Source organism: Pseudonaja textilis, chromosome 1 (assembly GCF_049901715.1).
Source record: "Pseudonaja textilis isolate UNSWEBS1 chromosome 1, rPseTex1.2, whole genome shotgun sequence".
NCBI lineage: Eukaryota > Metazoa > Chordata > Lepidosauria > Squamata > Elapidae > Pseudonaja > Pseudonaja textilis.
Window position 1 is genome coordinate 118,042,129 of NC_141990.1, and position 17,480 is coordinate 118,059,608.

Below are 17,480 nucleotides of genomic sequence, written 5' to 3' on the forward strand. Positions count from 1 at the left end.
TTTATTGCATTTATTTGCCACTTTTTCCCTGGAAACTCAAGATGATGTACATTACAGTCTCTTAATTTGACCTCCATAGCATAATTTTGTGGTTGGTCATCCTGAGTGCAAAAGATAAGATTTATTATTAAGGTAATTAATTGATCTATGTCCAAGTCCAATATTTTAATTGCTACACTATACTGGCTCCCAAATTATAATTTTTAATGCCATGGAAGAGGAAAATTATTAAAGACAGAGAACATAATCATATTAACTATTTTTTATTGACAGACAATTCTGGAAAAATTATATCCATTGGGCTGTGAAGACTTGAAGGTGACTAACCTAGTAACATAACAACACACTGAAATAAAATCAAATTTATTTTAACCATTTTGAAGGGGAAAGTTGGCATCAGCATGCTGCTAAAAATCTACATGATGGCCCAAAGTTGCGCACTCCAAATCTAGACTAAAAACTAAGGCAGATCTAGTGAAATGCTATAATACAAACAGCAGGACAGTACATGCCGTGTGCATGCCATTTTTATAGGTACAAATTGGTGTTGTTACATAACTGTTTGGGTCACTTCTCAATTCATTTTCTCTGGGTGACTCCAGTTTCTGTTTATCGGTTGAAAAATTATTTCTTTCTTTTTTTAACACCATAGTCAGCGGCACAAAGTGCAGGGACACAACCCGCACCAATAATTAAATTAGGTATTATTGTTACTCTGCTTGTTTTGCCATGCAGCTTTGAATGCCCCTGAGGATAACTTTAGAACTTTCTTTATTATTCATTTTCTTCAGAAATTTATTTATATATTTGTTTGCTTGCTTGGTTACTTATTTACTTATTTAGTCAAGTTTAAAACTGCCCAACTTCCCACAGAGGAACCCTGGGAGGCATACATATCAAATACTAAAACATAAAAACAATATTTAAAATTGAACAAGAGCCAGATTAATGTTAAAATTAAAAGGTGGAAGAGGGCTTACTGAGTGCTCACCAGCCCTATGGTTGCATACTCCTCTGGCAGTGGCAAGAAGGACTGCAGAGCCAAGTTTCCATCCCTTTCTGAAAGGCCAGGAGAGCAGAGGTGGTATTCAGCAGGTTCTGACCAGTTCTGGAGAACTGGTAGCGGAAATTTTGAGTAGTTCGGAGAACCGGCAAAGACCACCTCTGACTGGAGATTTTACAGTGTCCTTCCCCTGCCACACCCACCAAGCCACACCCACAGAAGTGTAGTAAAAAATTTTGAATCCCACCAGTGCAGGAGAGAGCGGGTGTTAAGATATTATGATTTAAAAACTGACCAGCAGTGAATAGCTGCCAGATGTAGGCTGATGTAACAAGAGTGATTCAGCATATCATGAGCATTTCCCTTTAAGACTGGAGATTAAAGATTCCTTTAAGAGGTGTGTATATAATAGGCAGCCATTAGAGGGCGTGATTCTCTTTCCTTGTGACCAGTATTCAGTGCAGAAGTTCCCTGTGTGTTAAGAAGAAGAAAGCTTGCTTGTAAAGGTATTTTGCCTATCATGTGTATTGTCTGTATATAACAGTAGTATATAAATCACTGTTATTATCTGCATCTCTGTGTGCTGTGTTTTACACCTGGGTTGTCTCATAAAGGTAGTCACACTGCAGATGCTCTGATGGAGGGCAGGGGGGGCTGGAGACGTAATGTTCCATAGGGACAAACATGTGTCCTTGACTTACGACCACAATTGAAGCTACATTTTCTGTTGTTAAGTGAGACATTTGTTAAGTGAGTTTTCCTGCATTTTATAACTTTTCTTGCCACAGTTGTTACGTGAATCACTGCAGTCGATAAGTCAGTAACCTGGTTGTTAAGTGAATCTGGCTTCCCCATTGACTTTGATTGCCAGAAGGTCACAAAAGGGGATCACATGACCCCCCGGGATGCTGCAACGGTCATAAATACGAACCAGTTGACAAATGTCTGAATTTTGGTCACATGATCATGGGGATGCTGCAAAGATTGTAACCATGAAAAATGGTTATAAGTCACATTTTTTTGGTGCTGTTGCTAATTGAACTGTTGTAAGTTGAGGACTACCTGTACTGTATTACTGTTTCTCCCATGTTAACATCTGAAACAGGGCAGCTATGAAATGGGGATTGTGCTGTTTGTTATGTTTGTAACCTGACAAAGCATAGCAAGAACAGTGTACGGGCCCATGAGATTCAAATATTTTTACCACCGATTCAGTGGGCATGGCTTGGTAGGCATGCTTTGTGTGCATGCACACACTTTGAGTGCACACGCATGCCAAACGTGGACTTTGCGCAGGTGCAGAGGTGTTCTAACTCGCCTCCTGCAAGCCTGCATTCTCCCAGTCACTTCAGCAGCTGCCACACGGCACTCTTCTGTGCCATGCAAAGCAGCTGCACTTCAAATTCAGAGGATAAAGGTGAGAACAGGAGCCCGGGTGGGCGGGTGGGCCCAACAGCAGAGTGGCAGAGAGAACCGGTTTGGTCTTCGCTGCTCATCACTGCTACCGGCTCGGCAAAACCGGGCTGAACCAGTAGAATACCACCACTGTACGGGCCACTATAACTAAAATAGCGGAAGTATAATGATGGCATGGTGGCAAAGATGAAAATGAGAGCAGACAAGAAGGTAATGATTCCCACCACAAAAGAACTGAAGTTATGGCTGTGTGTGTGTACTGTATGGCTCAAAAGGCAATCAGCAACAGCTGGAGAAACTGCTTCATAAGCAGCAAACTGCGGTTCATTTCTGTTCCTTTGCATGTTACTACAGCAATGTGAATATAAGATAGGGAATACTGCTTCATTCTAACATCTAATTCACTAAAAGCTAGAATCTGATTGGCCACAGGGCAAGCCTACTTCATGCTTTCAGATCTTTTTGAGAAAAAAAATTCCCTTCTCGTTTAAATTATGCAGATTTTGTCAGTGAAGATGCCAAGTTCACAGGGACTCTCACTACTTTATCCTCAAAATGTCTTGCAAAGTTGTCATTGTGAGCCTCTAGTGGTTCTAATGTATTCTGAGACTGAGATGTATTCGTTTCTTCATTGATCTGAAATTTCACTGAAGATGCAATGAGGATGGAAAAACATAACTTTACTGCTGTCGCTGTCTTAAAAAAGAAAGGAAAAAAAGGACAATCTTCTTCTACTTACTCTTTACTCTGGTTGTTGAGTGATTTATAACAATGCACAGTCTTTCAATGTGATACGATAGAAATACGGCTGTTCAGCTGTATCACAAACTCTTTAGGTTACAGCTGTTTAATTCAGGAACTTCTATACAAGAAGCAATTTATACTTTCTGCAATTTTTTGGAGAGAGCAATGAGTAAGCCAGAATTCTTACTAATAATATATTATATCTATCTGCATTTGTACCTAATAGCTGCCCAGAACAAGATGCAATTTACCCAAACAAAAATGTTTTTGTTTTCAAGACATAAAGATAACCCAAGCTTATATAATTTTAAAGAGTGGTTCATAATTTCAGTCTGCTATGTATGGAAAAGTCTGATGTTATATAGAATAGAATTTAAACTTATCTATGGGTGATGGAATCCAAGAAACATATCTGAATAGCACAATGTTGCATGTTATATTTCAACATGTGTATGTGTATTTAAATTTTTAGTTTTTATACAATGTATATAATGTTTTATTGTACACTGCCCAGAGTCCTGCCACCTTATGCTAGCTTGTGCTTCCCTGCTATGCCGTGACAGACTGCCATGAATTGTGGGGAAGGGCAATGAAGGCTGGGATGCTTGGGAATACGGAAATAAGTGATGTATCTCCTTGAGACGCTGCCTCAAGGTCACCCAGCTGGAAGAAGGAGGGAGCCGCATGCCAAACTGTGCTTGGACTGACTGTTATGAAAGCATCTTGTGTGAACCTGATTGGTTACACTGAGGTGGGCAATGGGAAATAGTTAAGGGAGGGAAAAGTAGAACTTAGGAGTTTTGGCGCATGATTCTCAGTTCTGGCTTTGCAATACTGAAATGTACTTGACCTCTAATAAACTATAGCTTTCTCAACAAATGGAGCCAAGGATCATTTCTAGTCAGAGATTTAAGTTATGGCAGGTTCAACAATGTGGAATATAAATAAATGAAAGTAAAATAGATATCCTCCCATTCCAGTACATTGGGAACTTTTACTATGATTTAAGATCTACAGTGTTCGAATACAGATTCTGTTAGATAATCAAATAGATTAAAATACTCATTCATGAGATCATTGCAGAGGAAAAATGGTAAAGAAACATAAACAAGTTTTGCTAAGATTATTTCCCTACATTCACAAATTTAGTGAAAAAGCAGCAGCAAGATGTGATGGAAGAAAAAGGATCCTTATCTGACCTCTTGTAGGTGATCTGCTTAACTCTAAGACAGTAGAAAAAATGAACTGCTTCAGCAACCTGCAGTGGTGGTAGTCATGTTGTAAATTACAGGCGCATAACAAATGGTAGCATCCATCTTTTCTGATCCCACATACTATAGTCTCTGATGACTAATGCCTTTCCCATTGGGTTGTTTCTATTATTGGAAATCTTTAGGCAGCTTTAGGAACAGCCATTTAAACTACCATTGAAATATTTCACTGTACCTGAGATTTGAAGTACTTTCCTGCCATAAGTCATTTTTGAGGATTCCTAAAAATGTATTACTGACAAATGCATCCTTCCTCTGCAATATGGTAGAGAAAGCATGAAATATGAAAGGAAACCAGGTGCAATGGCACTGACATGAATAATACACTTATAACAGAGATAATAATACACTTATATCTCGATGAACTAGGATAGAGAGTCTAACCATATTCTGTCAGGGGTCCCCAAACGTGGCAACTTTAAGACTTGTGGACTTCAATTTCCAGAATTCCTCAGCCAGCTATGCGTCTGAAAGTTGCCAAGTTTGAAGACCTCTGTTCTATGCCTTGGGAATCACTGATGTTGCCTTAAATAGTGATGAGTACTGTGGAACAATTACAGTAATCATTATAAAACATGTGCAAAAAGATTCAAATGCTTCTTCGATGTTCACAGCTTTTAGCACAATTAAACTGGCGGGATGCAATCATTTCTGACATAGAAATGTTTACCTGCACAAAGGAAAATAACAGTGCATAAATGCTATTTTTGTTCAATCTCATTCTTTCTCTTAAAATCTACTTCACACTGATTCTTTTACACTTGTAAGTTTGTCACTGGAATACAGAGAACCCATATTTTGAATACCTGATAATGGGAAAAGAGAAGTCTCTAAAATACAAGCATAATTATGTTCAGTCCCATATGTCGGAGATACCTTAAGAAATGCTTACAAATAATTTGTTGTATAATGTGATGAATAAGTATGTGTTTAATTTTACTTTGTAAAAAAACTTCAGAAAGTAACTGAAGAATCCCTTTTTATTTCATTTTAAGAGTTATTTTTGATCAAAACTATCCCCTCAAAAGAGGCTTGCAAGAATAATGATTTTAGGATTTGGGGTTTTTTGTACACTGCAGAGTTGCCTGGGCGGCTATATACAGTAAATTAGGTAGGTAGATAGGTAGATAAGTAAATAGGTAGATGATAGACGATAGATAGAAAGATAGATAGATAGATAGATAGATAGATAGATAGATAGATAGATAGATAGAGATAGATATGGTTCAACAAAGCAATAGGAAGACTAAGGGTACCTATAATTCAAGGGATACAATCATATAATCTTTGCTCAGTTATTTAAAATGTATCCCCCAATGTTAATCTTCTTATAGTACAAACTTGCATGTGCCTGACTGAAAACAATTGCTTTAATGGAGAATATTTTCAAAACAGTATGCATAACAATGCAAACTATGCTCAGTTAAAAGTATAGCCTACTATGTTCACTTGAATTACTCTACAATAAATGTACTTAGAAATACAGCCAAATAGACCTCATGAGGAAAACCTTGTACAATTGACTATTTTTAATCATGCAGGGTAGAAATACACATACATTTCCTTTATCGTATCAGGACAATTTCTTATCAATATAAATTTCATCGAGGGTTTTTTTGAACAGTGACACAACTATCTTTGCTAGAATAATAGCTTTAAATGATTAACTGGCTCCATTTCATCATACACAATAAATAATACACAAACATATACACACACTTTCTATACACACACACACATATCCTTTGTTGCCCCAAAATTTGACAATGTACTCAGAATATGTTGCCTAGCATGATCTCTTGCAATAATAGTACATACAAGCATTTAATCCTAGGAGTCATATTGGAATCATGTTTCTGTAACGATTTCCATGCATACCAAGAGACCGTCAGAGACCCTTGACTATAATAAGGTATTAACTAATCAATGCCAGAATGAAAGTGGGTAGATTGGTTAAACATCTGGTTTTCCAGTGGCAATATATAATGTAAAAACACGGTCTTGAAATTAGCACAGCACTATATCAGCATAATTATATACAGTACTTAAGTTCATGTTCAGCACACATTGCTGCATATCATAATCATGTCTTTTAATCTCTACCTAGATATTGATGTAATTTGGAAATATAAATCCCAAATAAGAGCAATAAACATTTGTTACTTACATTCTGGAGTCATCCCATAATGTGCAATAGGGATTCAATGTGCCCTGAAAAAGTGGGAGAATATCCATTAAAATTATTCTTTACTCAGAGATGTATCATACATACATACATATGAACATATACAAACATACAAATATATACAATGTCATGCATTTTATATCAAAGAATTCTGCACCCTGTGATTTAAATGAGCATAAGAACTGAATTAGATTCCTAGTTCTGTGAATCCATTCACAATTATTCCAAGCTTCTCTTCATTCCAGAAGTTTAATTTGCACATGTTCACATATAATATAGTTTGTTTTACTTTGTCTGAAGTTAGGATCATAAATCTTTGCTGAACCACTGCCATTCATCATGAGATCTATGAGGCTATCCTAATTTATCTTCTCACATTGCTTCATAATTTACAAATAATCTTCTGACCAGTTGTCATATTTCAACTGCATTGCCATTCGAAGACTGCTTTCTTTTGTTCTATTGACTTTATTGCTTCATATGTTGTACTACAAACATATAATACTCCATGAAAAATCAACTTCCGCTTCCTCCTTTAAATGTTAGGGTTAGGGTTAGGGTTAGGGTTAGGATGGCCTTCTTCCAGATAGATTGAAGCAGCTTACTTTGTCACTATGAAGAAATCAGCTAAAAAAGAAAAAACACTCTCCAGAAGCTATGTATAAACAACTTTATAGAGTGCTCCATTTATAAAGTCCAGGTCAGTCTGATCTAGAATGCTGAAAACAAACATGAAAACACTTTGCCACTTTTTATACCCAATATACTCAAGTTGTTGAGCCTTTTTTTCCCCTATGCTTGCATTGGAAAGGCCACTATGATAAAACAGCATACACACAAAAGCCAATCAGACTAACCTTTTTAACAAGTGTTTCATTAGTTTATATGAAAACAAGACATGAACCCCCAAGCATGTCATTCTGACATTAGATAAACAGAGAGCAAAATAATTAGGGGTCTAAGCTAGAAATGTGTCTAACCAAATCTGACAGCATAGTATACTTTTCCCTAGTTTCACACTGAAAACTTTAAATAATAGCCTACACTATTGAGATAAGATTGTTCTTTAAAAAACTAAACTGGAAAAAGAAATAATTTCCTTGCTGTGTTGGATCCAGGAAGATCCAATTACATATTGTTCATTTTAAAGAATGTATATAATTAAAATAATTTTACTAATTATATGTACGAATGGATGTATATGCCATCCATTAACTCACACAATATCTGAAATTGTATATATTGTGATCAGAGTGAAATTGGGTGTATGTGTCAATATGCAGCAGATTATTGGCATGATCATATTTGATGATGCTATCATGTATTTAAGAAGAAATTCTTAAGATATTTCAATGTCTGTTTCAGTAGCATGCCAGGATGTTGCTACTTTGAATCTTATATAAAGTGGCATTAACGCAAGCTATTTAGATATATAGTCCACTTACACTAGAAAGAATCATGGCCGGTTCTTGGAGACTAACTGGACAAGTCCCTACAGAAACTTTGCAGAAAAGCAAAGTTTTTCAGAAGTAGTTTCCCATTGTTTGCATCCTAGGGCTGAGAGAAAGTGATTGACTCATGGTCACTCAGCTGGCTTTGTGCCTAAGGATGGATTAGAAATCACACTCTCCCTATTTCTAACCTGATGCCTTAACCACTATACCAAACTGGCTCTAGAAAGATAATATCACCTATTTTATAAGATACTTGTAGAAATATTATCAAGCATCTCTTTGAGAATTCCTGTTAGTATATTATGGGATTAAGTAAGATTATCCCTGTGTTACTTTTTTAAAAGTATGACAGTAAAAATTAGTATGTCATTAAACAGAAATGAGAAGTACCTTTTTAGAGAGGTAAATGGTATATTTATCAAACACATCAACTTTAAAACCAAAGGGACATGGGATCTGTTATTAATCAATCAACCAGCTCCATTGTGTTTCCCAGAGCCATGTCTTTAGGCCTTTACAAAAACATAGGAGGGTTGGGGCCAGGGGGCAAGATGTTCCAGGGTGCAGGAGCAACAGCAAATAAGGCCCTCCTCATGGACCCCCCCCCAACTGGAATATTCGAGCTGAGAGACCCGCAGCATGCCTCCTCTGCTGGCTTGAGTGGTATGGGCCAATCCCAGTGGGTTGAGAAGGTCCCTCAAGTAATCTGGACCAATCCCATGAAGGGTTTTAAAGATGATTATCAACACCTTGAATTTTATCCAGAAGTAGACTGGTAACCAATGAAGCTCATGGAACTCTGGTGTTACAGGGGCCATTCTTGGGGCCCTCGAAAATGATATTGGATGTTCACAACATGATATTTTTCTAAAATAAAAACTGTGTGTGTGTGTGTGTGTGTGTGTGTGTGCGCGCATATATATATATATATATATATATATATGTATGGCATTCGTCTTTGTTCGGGTATTTTCCCACGTCATAGTAGCTGTGCTTTTAAAGTTGTAGCAACGTTTCGGCAGAATCTATATATATATATATTAACGTAACATAACATAACATAACATAACATAACATAACATAACATAACATAACATAACATAACATAATATAAATAAAATCTGGCTGATAGTTTGAAGCAGTGCATTGTGAGCTCTTGCTAGAAATATGAAATTATATTGCAGCATGAGTATTTATACCCTTTTAATTCTGATTTCAAGTCCAGTTTTGGTGAGAAATTGCCATTGGCATCCTAGTAATAAGTGCAAAAATCAATCACCAGGATCTACAAATTTTTCTAAAACAGTAATATTTTTCACTTTGATTTCTTCTTTTTGGAGGAATAGGTGCATCAAAATAGTTGAGCCACCCTGAAAGGTAGGTGTTCTTTAAAGAAAGCCCACTGGTTTGACATTCATCCTAGGACACAATACCTTGCACACCTTGCTTCTTCACTTAAACAGGATTCTCACTAAAACAATGACTTTTAAAATACTTTAAGCCCCTGATATTCATCTGGCCACAACTCTCACATTAAACCACATAGAACAGAAATTGCATATGATGGAGCATAGTTATTAGCACAATATGAGAAAAGAACATTTGAATAAAAGTTCAGGATTTTACTCCTTGATTGGAGAATTAATTAATTAATTAAATGATTAAACTGGTAACATTAACTTCTGTACTTTGTGAGCCATTAATGTACAACATTCAAGGTCTGCAGCTGAAACAAAATTGTCTTCACCTGATTAAAATTAACTGCAGGGTTCAAAGATAAAGCCATTTTAATTACAACAATTACTATCTTGTCTTAAATTTTGGTGAATTATTGTAGCGAAAAATAAAAAAGAAACCATGAAATTAGCATACTGAAAAAAAAAGATACTGATTAATTGGCAGTGCTACTTTCAATATATATATTGAGGGTAGCACTGCTAATTTACATAAACATGTAAAATTTAAATCCAAACAACTATGCAGTCTATTTTTAATGGAATGTTAGCACTATCCTCAATGCATTTTCCCTTTTATATTGATGGATCTTTGGAGCGCTTCTGAAGTTTTTTGCTGAAATAAACTCTCTTTCCTTTCATATTTCAAATCTCAGGTTACCAGATCTAAAACCAGCCAAAAGAAAACAACAGTTCCTCTAAAATATTATTGATAAGACTGTTACTGCCTTTCTGTCTTGTCAGTGCTTCCAGTCCTTCAGCTAATACTATAGTTATTATACTGTAGAAAAGTGGACGAAGTCAAGAGTCAATTAACACCTTTCATCTTGTGCTGCCAGAATGAAACTGACAAACATTTTCAAGGTGCGACAAAAAGCCATACTTTTTGTCACTAAATTTCTGAAAAATTCAATAAAAGGGGGAAAAATGGAAAAAAGGCCTGTTAAGAGGTCATGGTCAAGTTCATCTAACTTTCTTCTGGCCTTGATGATACTGTGCCATTGTTCTACAAATTGTTATTGGTCCCAGTAATGATATATATTAATTTAGTGACAATATTTGAATTGCTTATTGTTGTTTGAGGACTAGAATACATGTAGCTGTCATGCCTCTGTTAGAATCTGACTCCAAGGGAGAGGAGGAACAGCTAACAGGGAGTGGGAGTGTGGCTCTGGAGGTTGTGGAGGAAACTGGGGAAGGGCACAGGGAGGCTGGTCATTCAGAGGAAGACCCTGGCCCATGCCCTCTTCATCCTAGGGCACACAGGGAGGAGTGGATAAGGGGGAAATGTGAATAGTGTGGTCTATGGGGGAGGAAAGGGCCTTGATCCCGTTCATGGGCTGCAACTGTGAGGACTGTTTAAAAGGACAAACTGCACATGGGCCAGTTCTGGAAGCAAAGTGTGAAAATATTTCTAGTCTGTCAGTTTTTATCTGTGTTCTGGCATCCTTCCCAGTGTGTGCATTTTGATATCTGTGGATGTCTTCAAGCCCTTATCCTGCCTTGTCTCATTAATTGCTTGAGGGTGGTTTCTGTTTTTTTTTTTCTTATTTATAATTTATATTATTCTGAGTTTTAACGGAAGTTCTTCCTTTTCGTAACTGTGGGGGATTTTTTTTTCTAGTCAATGATAATTGGACCTTTAAAGCTAAGTTGAAGAAATTAAAGGGACTTCAACTGTTTTTGTGACTTTGTTACTTTTGTATCTCACCCTGGGTCATCACAGTAGTCCTTGGCTTATGATCACAATTGAGTCCAATATTTTTGTTGCTAAGTGAGACAGTTGTTAAAGGAAGTTTTGCCCATTTTTACAACCTTTTTTCCCCCACACAGTAAATAACTGCGGTTGTTAAATTTACTTAACAGTTGTTAAGTAAATCTGGCTTCCCCATCGACTTTGTTTGTCAGGAGGTTGCAACAGGTGGTCATGGGATACTGCTGCTATCGTAAATGTGAATCAGTTGCCAAGCACCTGACTTTTGATCATGTGACCGTGGGGATGCTGCAATGACCATAAGTTGTGAAAAACAGTCATAAATCATTAGGTGCTGTGGTGGTGCCATAGTCAGAATGCACTATTGCAAGCAAACTCTGCCTATATCCTGGAGTTCGATCCTGACTGGCTCAAGGTTGATTCAGTCTTGAATCCTCACAAGGTCAGTAAAATGAGGACCCAGGTTGTTTGGGGCAATATGCTGATCTGTAAACCACCCAGGGAATGGTGTAAAGCACCATGTAGCAGTATGTAAGTCTAAATGCTATTGCTATAAGTCACTTTTTTTCAGTGCCGTTATAACTTTGAAAGGTCACAAAAAATGGTTTAGTGATCTGTAATTATAACCTCCATTCCTGCTTACTGTTTTGATGCTATCGGCCCTTCAAGTTATGCATCATACAATCTCAAGAGACAAAAAAGTAGCAGAAATTCTGGAAATTTTCTTCGGTGTTGTGAGAGAGAATAACAGAATCTTGAAGGCCTGTCAGAATTTCTGACATAATTAAGATAAGATTATTGTTGAGTTTCTTTCTCATGACATCCACTTTTCTCCCTTTCACCATTCCCTTTCCAAGGCAAGATCTACATTTTTTCACTCATTATATTGATCTGTTCATATTTTAGGTTATGACCCAATGGAAAGTTAATTTTATGAACCATTTATTTCAGTGGGGCAGTTGGCCATGTATTGAAATTCTGCCCATTCCAATTAATCAACCCTAAAAAACCTAAAGCACATGCCATCTAACATCCCAGACTTAACAATTGTCAATAAGAAAGATGAAATGTCTGGATAGTAGATGTGGCAGTCGTGCCTGGAGGCAGCAGAAGAGAAAGAACTGGAGAAAATTACATCATACAAAGACATGAAAATATGAGCAGAATGACTGTGGCAAAAAAAGAAAAAAAGAAAAAATCAATACTAATAGGTGCCATGGGTGCAATTACCAAACATCTGGAGCCCTACTTGAATAGCATTGATAAAATCACCATCAGTCAATTGCAAATGGCAGCTTTATTTGGAACAGCTTACATCCTGGACAAAAACTTTTACGCTATTAAATAACAACATCTGCCTATCCCAGGTCTTTGGGAAGCACTTGAGAAGTAGATAAAAAGTGCCAAATCCAGTCTAAAAATCTGCTGGCTTTTGTTGAAGGACAGGTAGTCCTCCACTTACAACCACAATTGAGCCCAAATGGTGCTAAGTGAAACATTTGTTAAGTTAGTCTTGCCCCATTTTATGATCTTTCTTGACACAATTGTTAAGCGAATCGCTGTTGATAAGTTAGTAACATGATTGTTAAGCGAATCTGATTCCCATTGACTTTCCTTGTCAGAAGGTCACAAAAGGTGATGATCACAAGGGACACTGCAACCATCATAAAAATGAGTCAGTTGCCAATTGTTCGAATTCTGATCATGGAATCAGGGGGTTGTAAGTGTGAAAAATGGTCATAAGTTACTTTTTTCAGTGCCATTGTAACTTTGAACAGTCACTTAATAAACTATTGTAAGTTGAGGACTGTAGTATATTTAACTCTATACAGAGAGCTTCTGGCATTGGATAGTTTAAAGATTTTAATAAATGAAATGAAAATTAAATAAATACATCATATTGGAAATTTCCTAGAGTTTATAAACAGCATTTAAACAATTTATAAACAGCATTTCCTAGAGTTTACAAACAATGCATGGGAACCACTTAGGCATTCAGTGCTATGGAAATTGCCCTGCTTTTGCATCTAAAATAAGATGAATTTGTCATTTTAGTGTTCATACTGCATACATATTGCTTCTAATTATATAAAAGTAGCCACAAACTACAAAATCAGTGGAAAAAAAAAAGACACGTGAGCTAAAATTGACTGGGGTTAAAATAATTCTTTATGTTCTTTGTTTAAAATCTTCAGCCAATTGAAAAATAAGCAGAAATACTTACATTTGCCAAGTGAGCTAATTCTATCTCTAGAAAGGAATCTGATGTTCTGGGCTCAGGCCGTATGGTGACCACAATGATTTTGGAGTTAATAACTGTATAATTTCTGGAAAAAGAACAATTAAAAACACAACAATAACTAAAACTACAGCTTGATGTAATTAAGCAAAGAGAAATTGTGATTTTTTTTTAAACATGGCTAACTAGAAGGGAATTTAAATCAATTTCCCTCCACAGAATTTATCAAAATGATGTCAAATATATTCAGGAATAAAGACACTCTTCCTGCTGATCCAAGTGCCTTTTACTAAGTACAATTTATTGATTAAAAAATAGATTCATAACATAAATATTCGCAGGCCTATAAACTCATTAATCTTCTGGTAAACCTGACATTTGTTCTAGACAAAGCACGTTTTTTGTAAAGCTCTGATATGGTCATTTTGCTGAAGATCCTATTGAAAAACATTCATAAGAATGACAGCAATGAGAATTTCTTCAAAACTAACTCTGTTTTTCTCATCAATAATATGAGACACTTAAATTTATGAGCTACTTCAGTATTAAAAACAAAATAGCAGTGAATTCACATCACACTTGTGATCTCAGTATTGCCCTCTTAGATTCCTAAGTGTAAGGCCAGGGGTCTTCAAACTTGACAACTTTAAGACTTGTGAACTTCAACTCCCAGAATTCCTCCTCCAATCATGTTAGCTCAGGAATTCTGGGAATTGAAATCCACAAGTCTTAAACTTGCCCAGTTTGAAGACCCTTGTGTAAGGTCAGGACTTGATCTAATGGTCATCAGACTCACTAGGAGACATATGAGATTTTGGCTTTGGACCTAGGTGTCAGTTGCCAAGCCTTTCACTTTTAAAGCAGTTTTAAAGGTGAATAGTTTTGATGAGATAGTTCATCTGAGTTAGTTTGCCCTTTGGCCATTATATTACTTTGCTTGGATGCTTAGAGGTAGGTATTACTAAGAGGGCACCATAATAATGAGACTTCAGTATAAACAAAGCAATATTTAAGTATCCATTTTTTGATATTCCTAAATGGATCATATATCGAGAGATTTCTCTCTATTGTCCTGTTGTATTCATTTCTTAGTTACCTTCGTTGGCATTTTTATTCCACTGTTTTCTTTTTATTCTAGGACCATGAATCACCTTTGCAAGGGAAGCCATATAAATTGATTAAATAAATACATTTCTCAAACCAGAATCAAAGCATACGATTCCAATATGGATTTAAAATGATGTACTGGGCATGAGGACTGGAGTAAAAAAAAATTCAGAATGCTTTTTATGAATACCTCACCTCCTCTGCCAAATTCCTAACTGCAGGAATGATGTCTTCATTCCTGTGCAGGCTATTCAATAAATATCAATGTGTACATTATGAAATTGAACTACATTATGATAAAGCCAATGGATAATTTCCATGTCACACTGCAATCTTTAGAAGTATTGTTCTATTTAATAGCTGTCATTGTACAGCTGAAATGGGCAATTTCTTTTCAGCTGGAAAAAGCAGCTCATGTTCCAGAAAGCTACCAATTGTTAGTTAATGCAGTGTTTTCATGAGAAAAGGCAAGGTGAACTTTTAAAATATATACATTTCAACTTAAATGTGGAGCTTGGATAATTAAGAATGAGCATTTTGCCTCATGGAATGATTGTGTTTCCATTCCTAAATTTAACAGCATCTGAAAACCATGCTGTGAAATGAAATTCACCTACTGAAGTGTTTCTGTAGTCTTCTAAGTATTAATCAAGGTCCAATCTTGCTTAGTTATTTTGAGATGACCTAAGGTCGGCTAGGTGCTGCCATCTGCTGGTTTTTTTTTATTTTTATGAAGTACTAAACCTGCATCTTTTTCTACTGTGTGGAAATTGTCTTACAAAGTGCCTCAAAGGCACAAGATAAATCCCCAATAGCATACTGAAATCCTATCCATACAGATTTTTTTACTGTATATCATGCACGATGTAAAATTGTCCAATTATGCTTTAAAGTTTCTATCACATTTGTTCCAATTCAGTAAATGAACAAATTGTGCATTTATGCATTATATCAAGTCTTATAATTGAATAATTACTTCTTCTTTTGATTTAATATCCATACAGATATAACTTTAATATACAAAAATTAGTATTGTCTGCTTTTAAACAAAATGTGTTGGTTTTTTTCTGGAAGAGATTTTGTTTAATGAGCCTCCGCTTATTGTTTGTGGGTTTGTGAAATGTCTCAAAACACATCTGGCATGAAAGGGTATCAAACAGGAAATAAATCTAGAGTGACTGTGAAAAGAAAATCTAGGAGAGCATTAATGTGTTGGCAACAACATTTATGCTATGCCACACTGATAAATTAGTCTTACTGACAAAATCACACAGAGGTGTGATGAAGGACTCTTTGCTGCCCAAACAAGACACTTCTTAAGAAGGAACAATATTGAGATTATTTATGCAGGAAAATAATTAAAGTCAATGTGTCTTTTTCTTAAGGGAAATGAAGGGCATAGGTTACATTTAGGTAAGGAATACGTTAAGACATATACTGTGTGAGTTTAATTTTTTTCTTGAAATATTAAAAAATACAATGTATTTATCAAGTGCTTATTAAAAAAAACCCACATTTTTTTTAAAAAATAAACATTGTTGGGAATATGAATTTAGACAGATCAAAACACATGATCAGAAGATAAAGATATTTATAAAAAAAACCTACAAAGACATCCAGATAAAAATGTTTTTGTATGATGTCAATTTGACAAACAAAGATGACAAACAAATAGAAGAGCATATTTGTAGCTCAGGGTTGAACTGTGGGGTCCTTGGTGCTCTTTGAGGCTGGGTATTTTCTTGTTTCATTATCAAAGTAGGTAACATCATCCGCAGTAAAACAATCAAGTTCCGAGAGCACCAAGGACACCACAAGATGACAATCAGACAAATCTGATTATATAGCTGAGTTGCAACTCCTAAAACAAAACCTTTTTTTCCTTGTTGTAACCAGCTTCACCTTAGAGATGGCTGGTATTTGCAAAAACAATACCAGCCAAAGTTCTTAACATGCACAGGAAAGCAACGGAAGAAAATCTTTCTTTAAGCATCTAATTTCTACATTACCATAGTATAATAACTTTCCCTGTTTAATGAGGAAACCTCATCTTTCTTTGTGGCACTAAAATCATATGAAGGGTTTGAGATAAGCTTCCATTCAGAAGACCCATTTGGCTTCAGCAAGGCTATCAAATCACCACACTATATCCTAAGAGCTAAAATAGTTACGCTGTTGGTAGAATTAGCTATTCCTTTCATAAGCAAAGTTCCCTATTAAGTACTTGTTAGTAATGCAGCGCTAGAAAGATAAAATCCATGGGATAATTTGTGGGCAAATAAAGATCTTTAAACCCTTTTCACTGTCCAAAATCTCTCTTTTTTTAATTCCTCAAAGCCTGACTGAGTGCAAAACATATTGTTTCGTGGCCGTAAGAGGCTTTTGACAGCTGGGAAAGAGTGAAACATTCTTCTACTGTCTACCAATTTTCCCCACTAGTGTTTTTCTCCTTCTGCATATGTAGTATCTTGTCCCATACAAAGCTGTTGGTGTCTGGACTTCACTAGAGGGAGGAGAAAGAAAAGATACAAAGCTGCAATTAAGTACCCTCTCTTACTTCTTGCTGTGTATAGAGGGCTTCCTGGATATTGACTTGTTTTTCAGCCTTCTCTGGTTTCTTTATGTTTGTGCTTGACAGCTGAACCACTGTAATACAGACTGAGCAAAAACTGCCCTGTCAGTCTCTGAACAAATCTCCTTTTGATTTCTATGGAACATTATTTTTGATAAATGTCTAATAGCCAAAGGTTGCAGTTTTTTTCCATCAGGGTGAGAAGATGAACTTTTCACTCAGCTGTTCCTAAATCTTGACATAACTTATTGTGCCTAATTACATAATGCACCAAGGAAGGGATACTGCTGTTACTCACCGAGAGTAGATTTCCCCCGTCCC

At 36.1% G+C, this 17,480-nt stretch overlaps 1 protein-coding gene across 3 annotated transcripts in view; it reads right to left on the reverse strand.

Moving 5' to 3' along the window:
• Positions 1–17,480, reverse strand: part of ADGRB3 (adhesion G protein-coupled receptor B3) — a 517,279-nt gene that overhangs the window by 219,014 nt on the left and 280,785 nt on the right. For all 3 annotated transcript variants that reach the window (XM_087915807.1, XM_087915799.1, XM_026695170.2), the window contains 2 exons: positions 13,466–13,568; positions 6,602–6,645 (listed from right to left, as the gene is read on the reverse strand). In XM_087915807.1, coding sequence (XP_087771933.1) covers positions 6,602–6,645; positions 13,466–13,568 — 147 coding nt within the window. The remainder of the gene's footprint in view (positions 1–6,601; positions 6,646–13,465; positions 13,569–17,480) is intronic.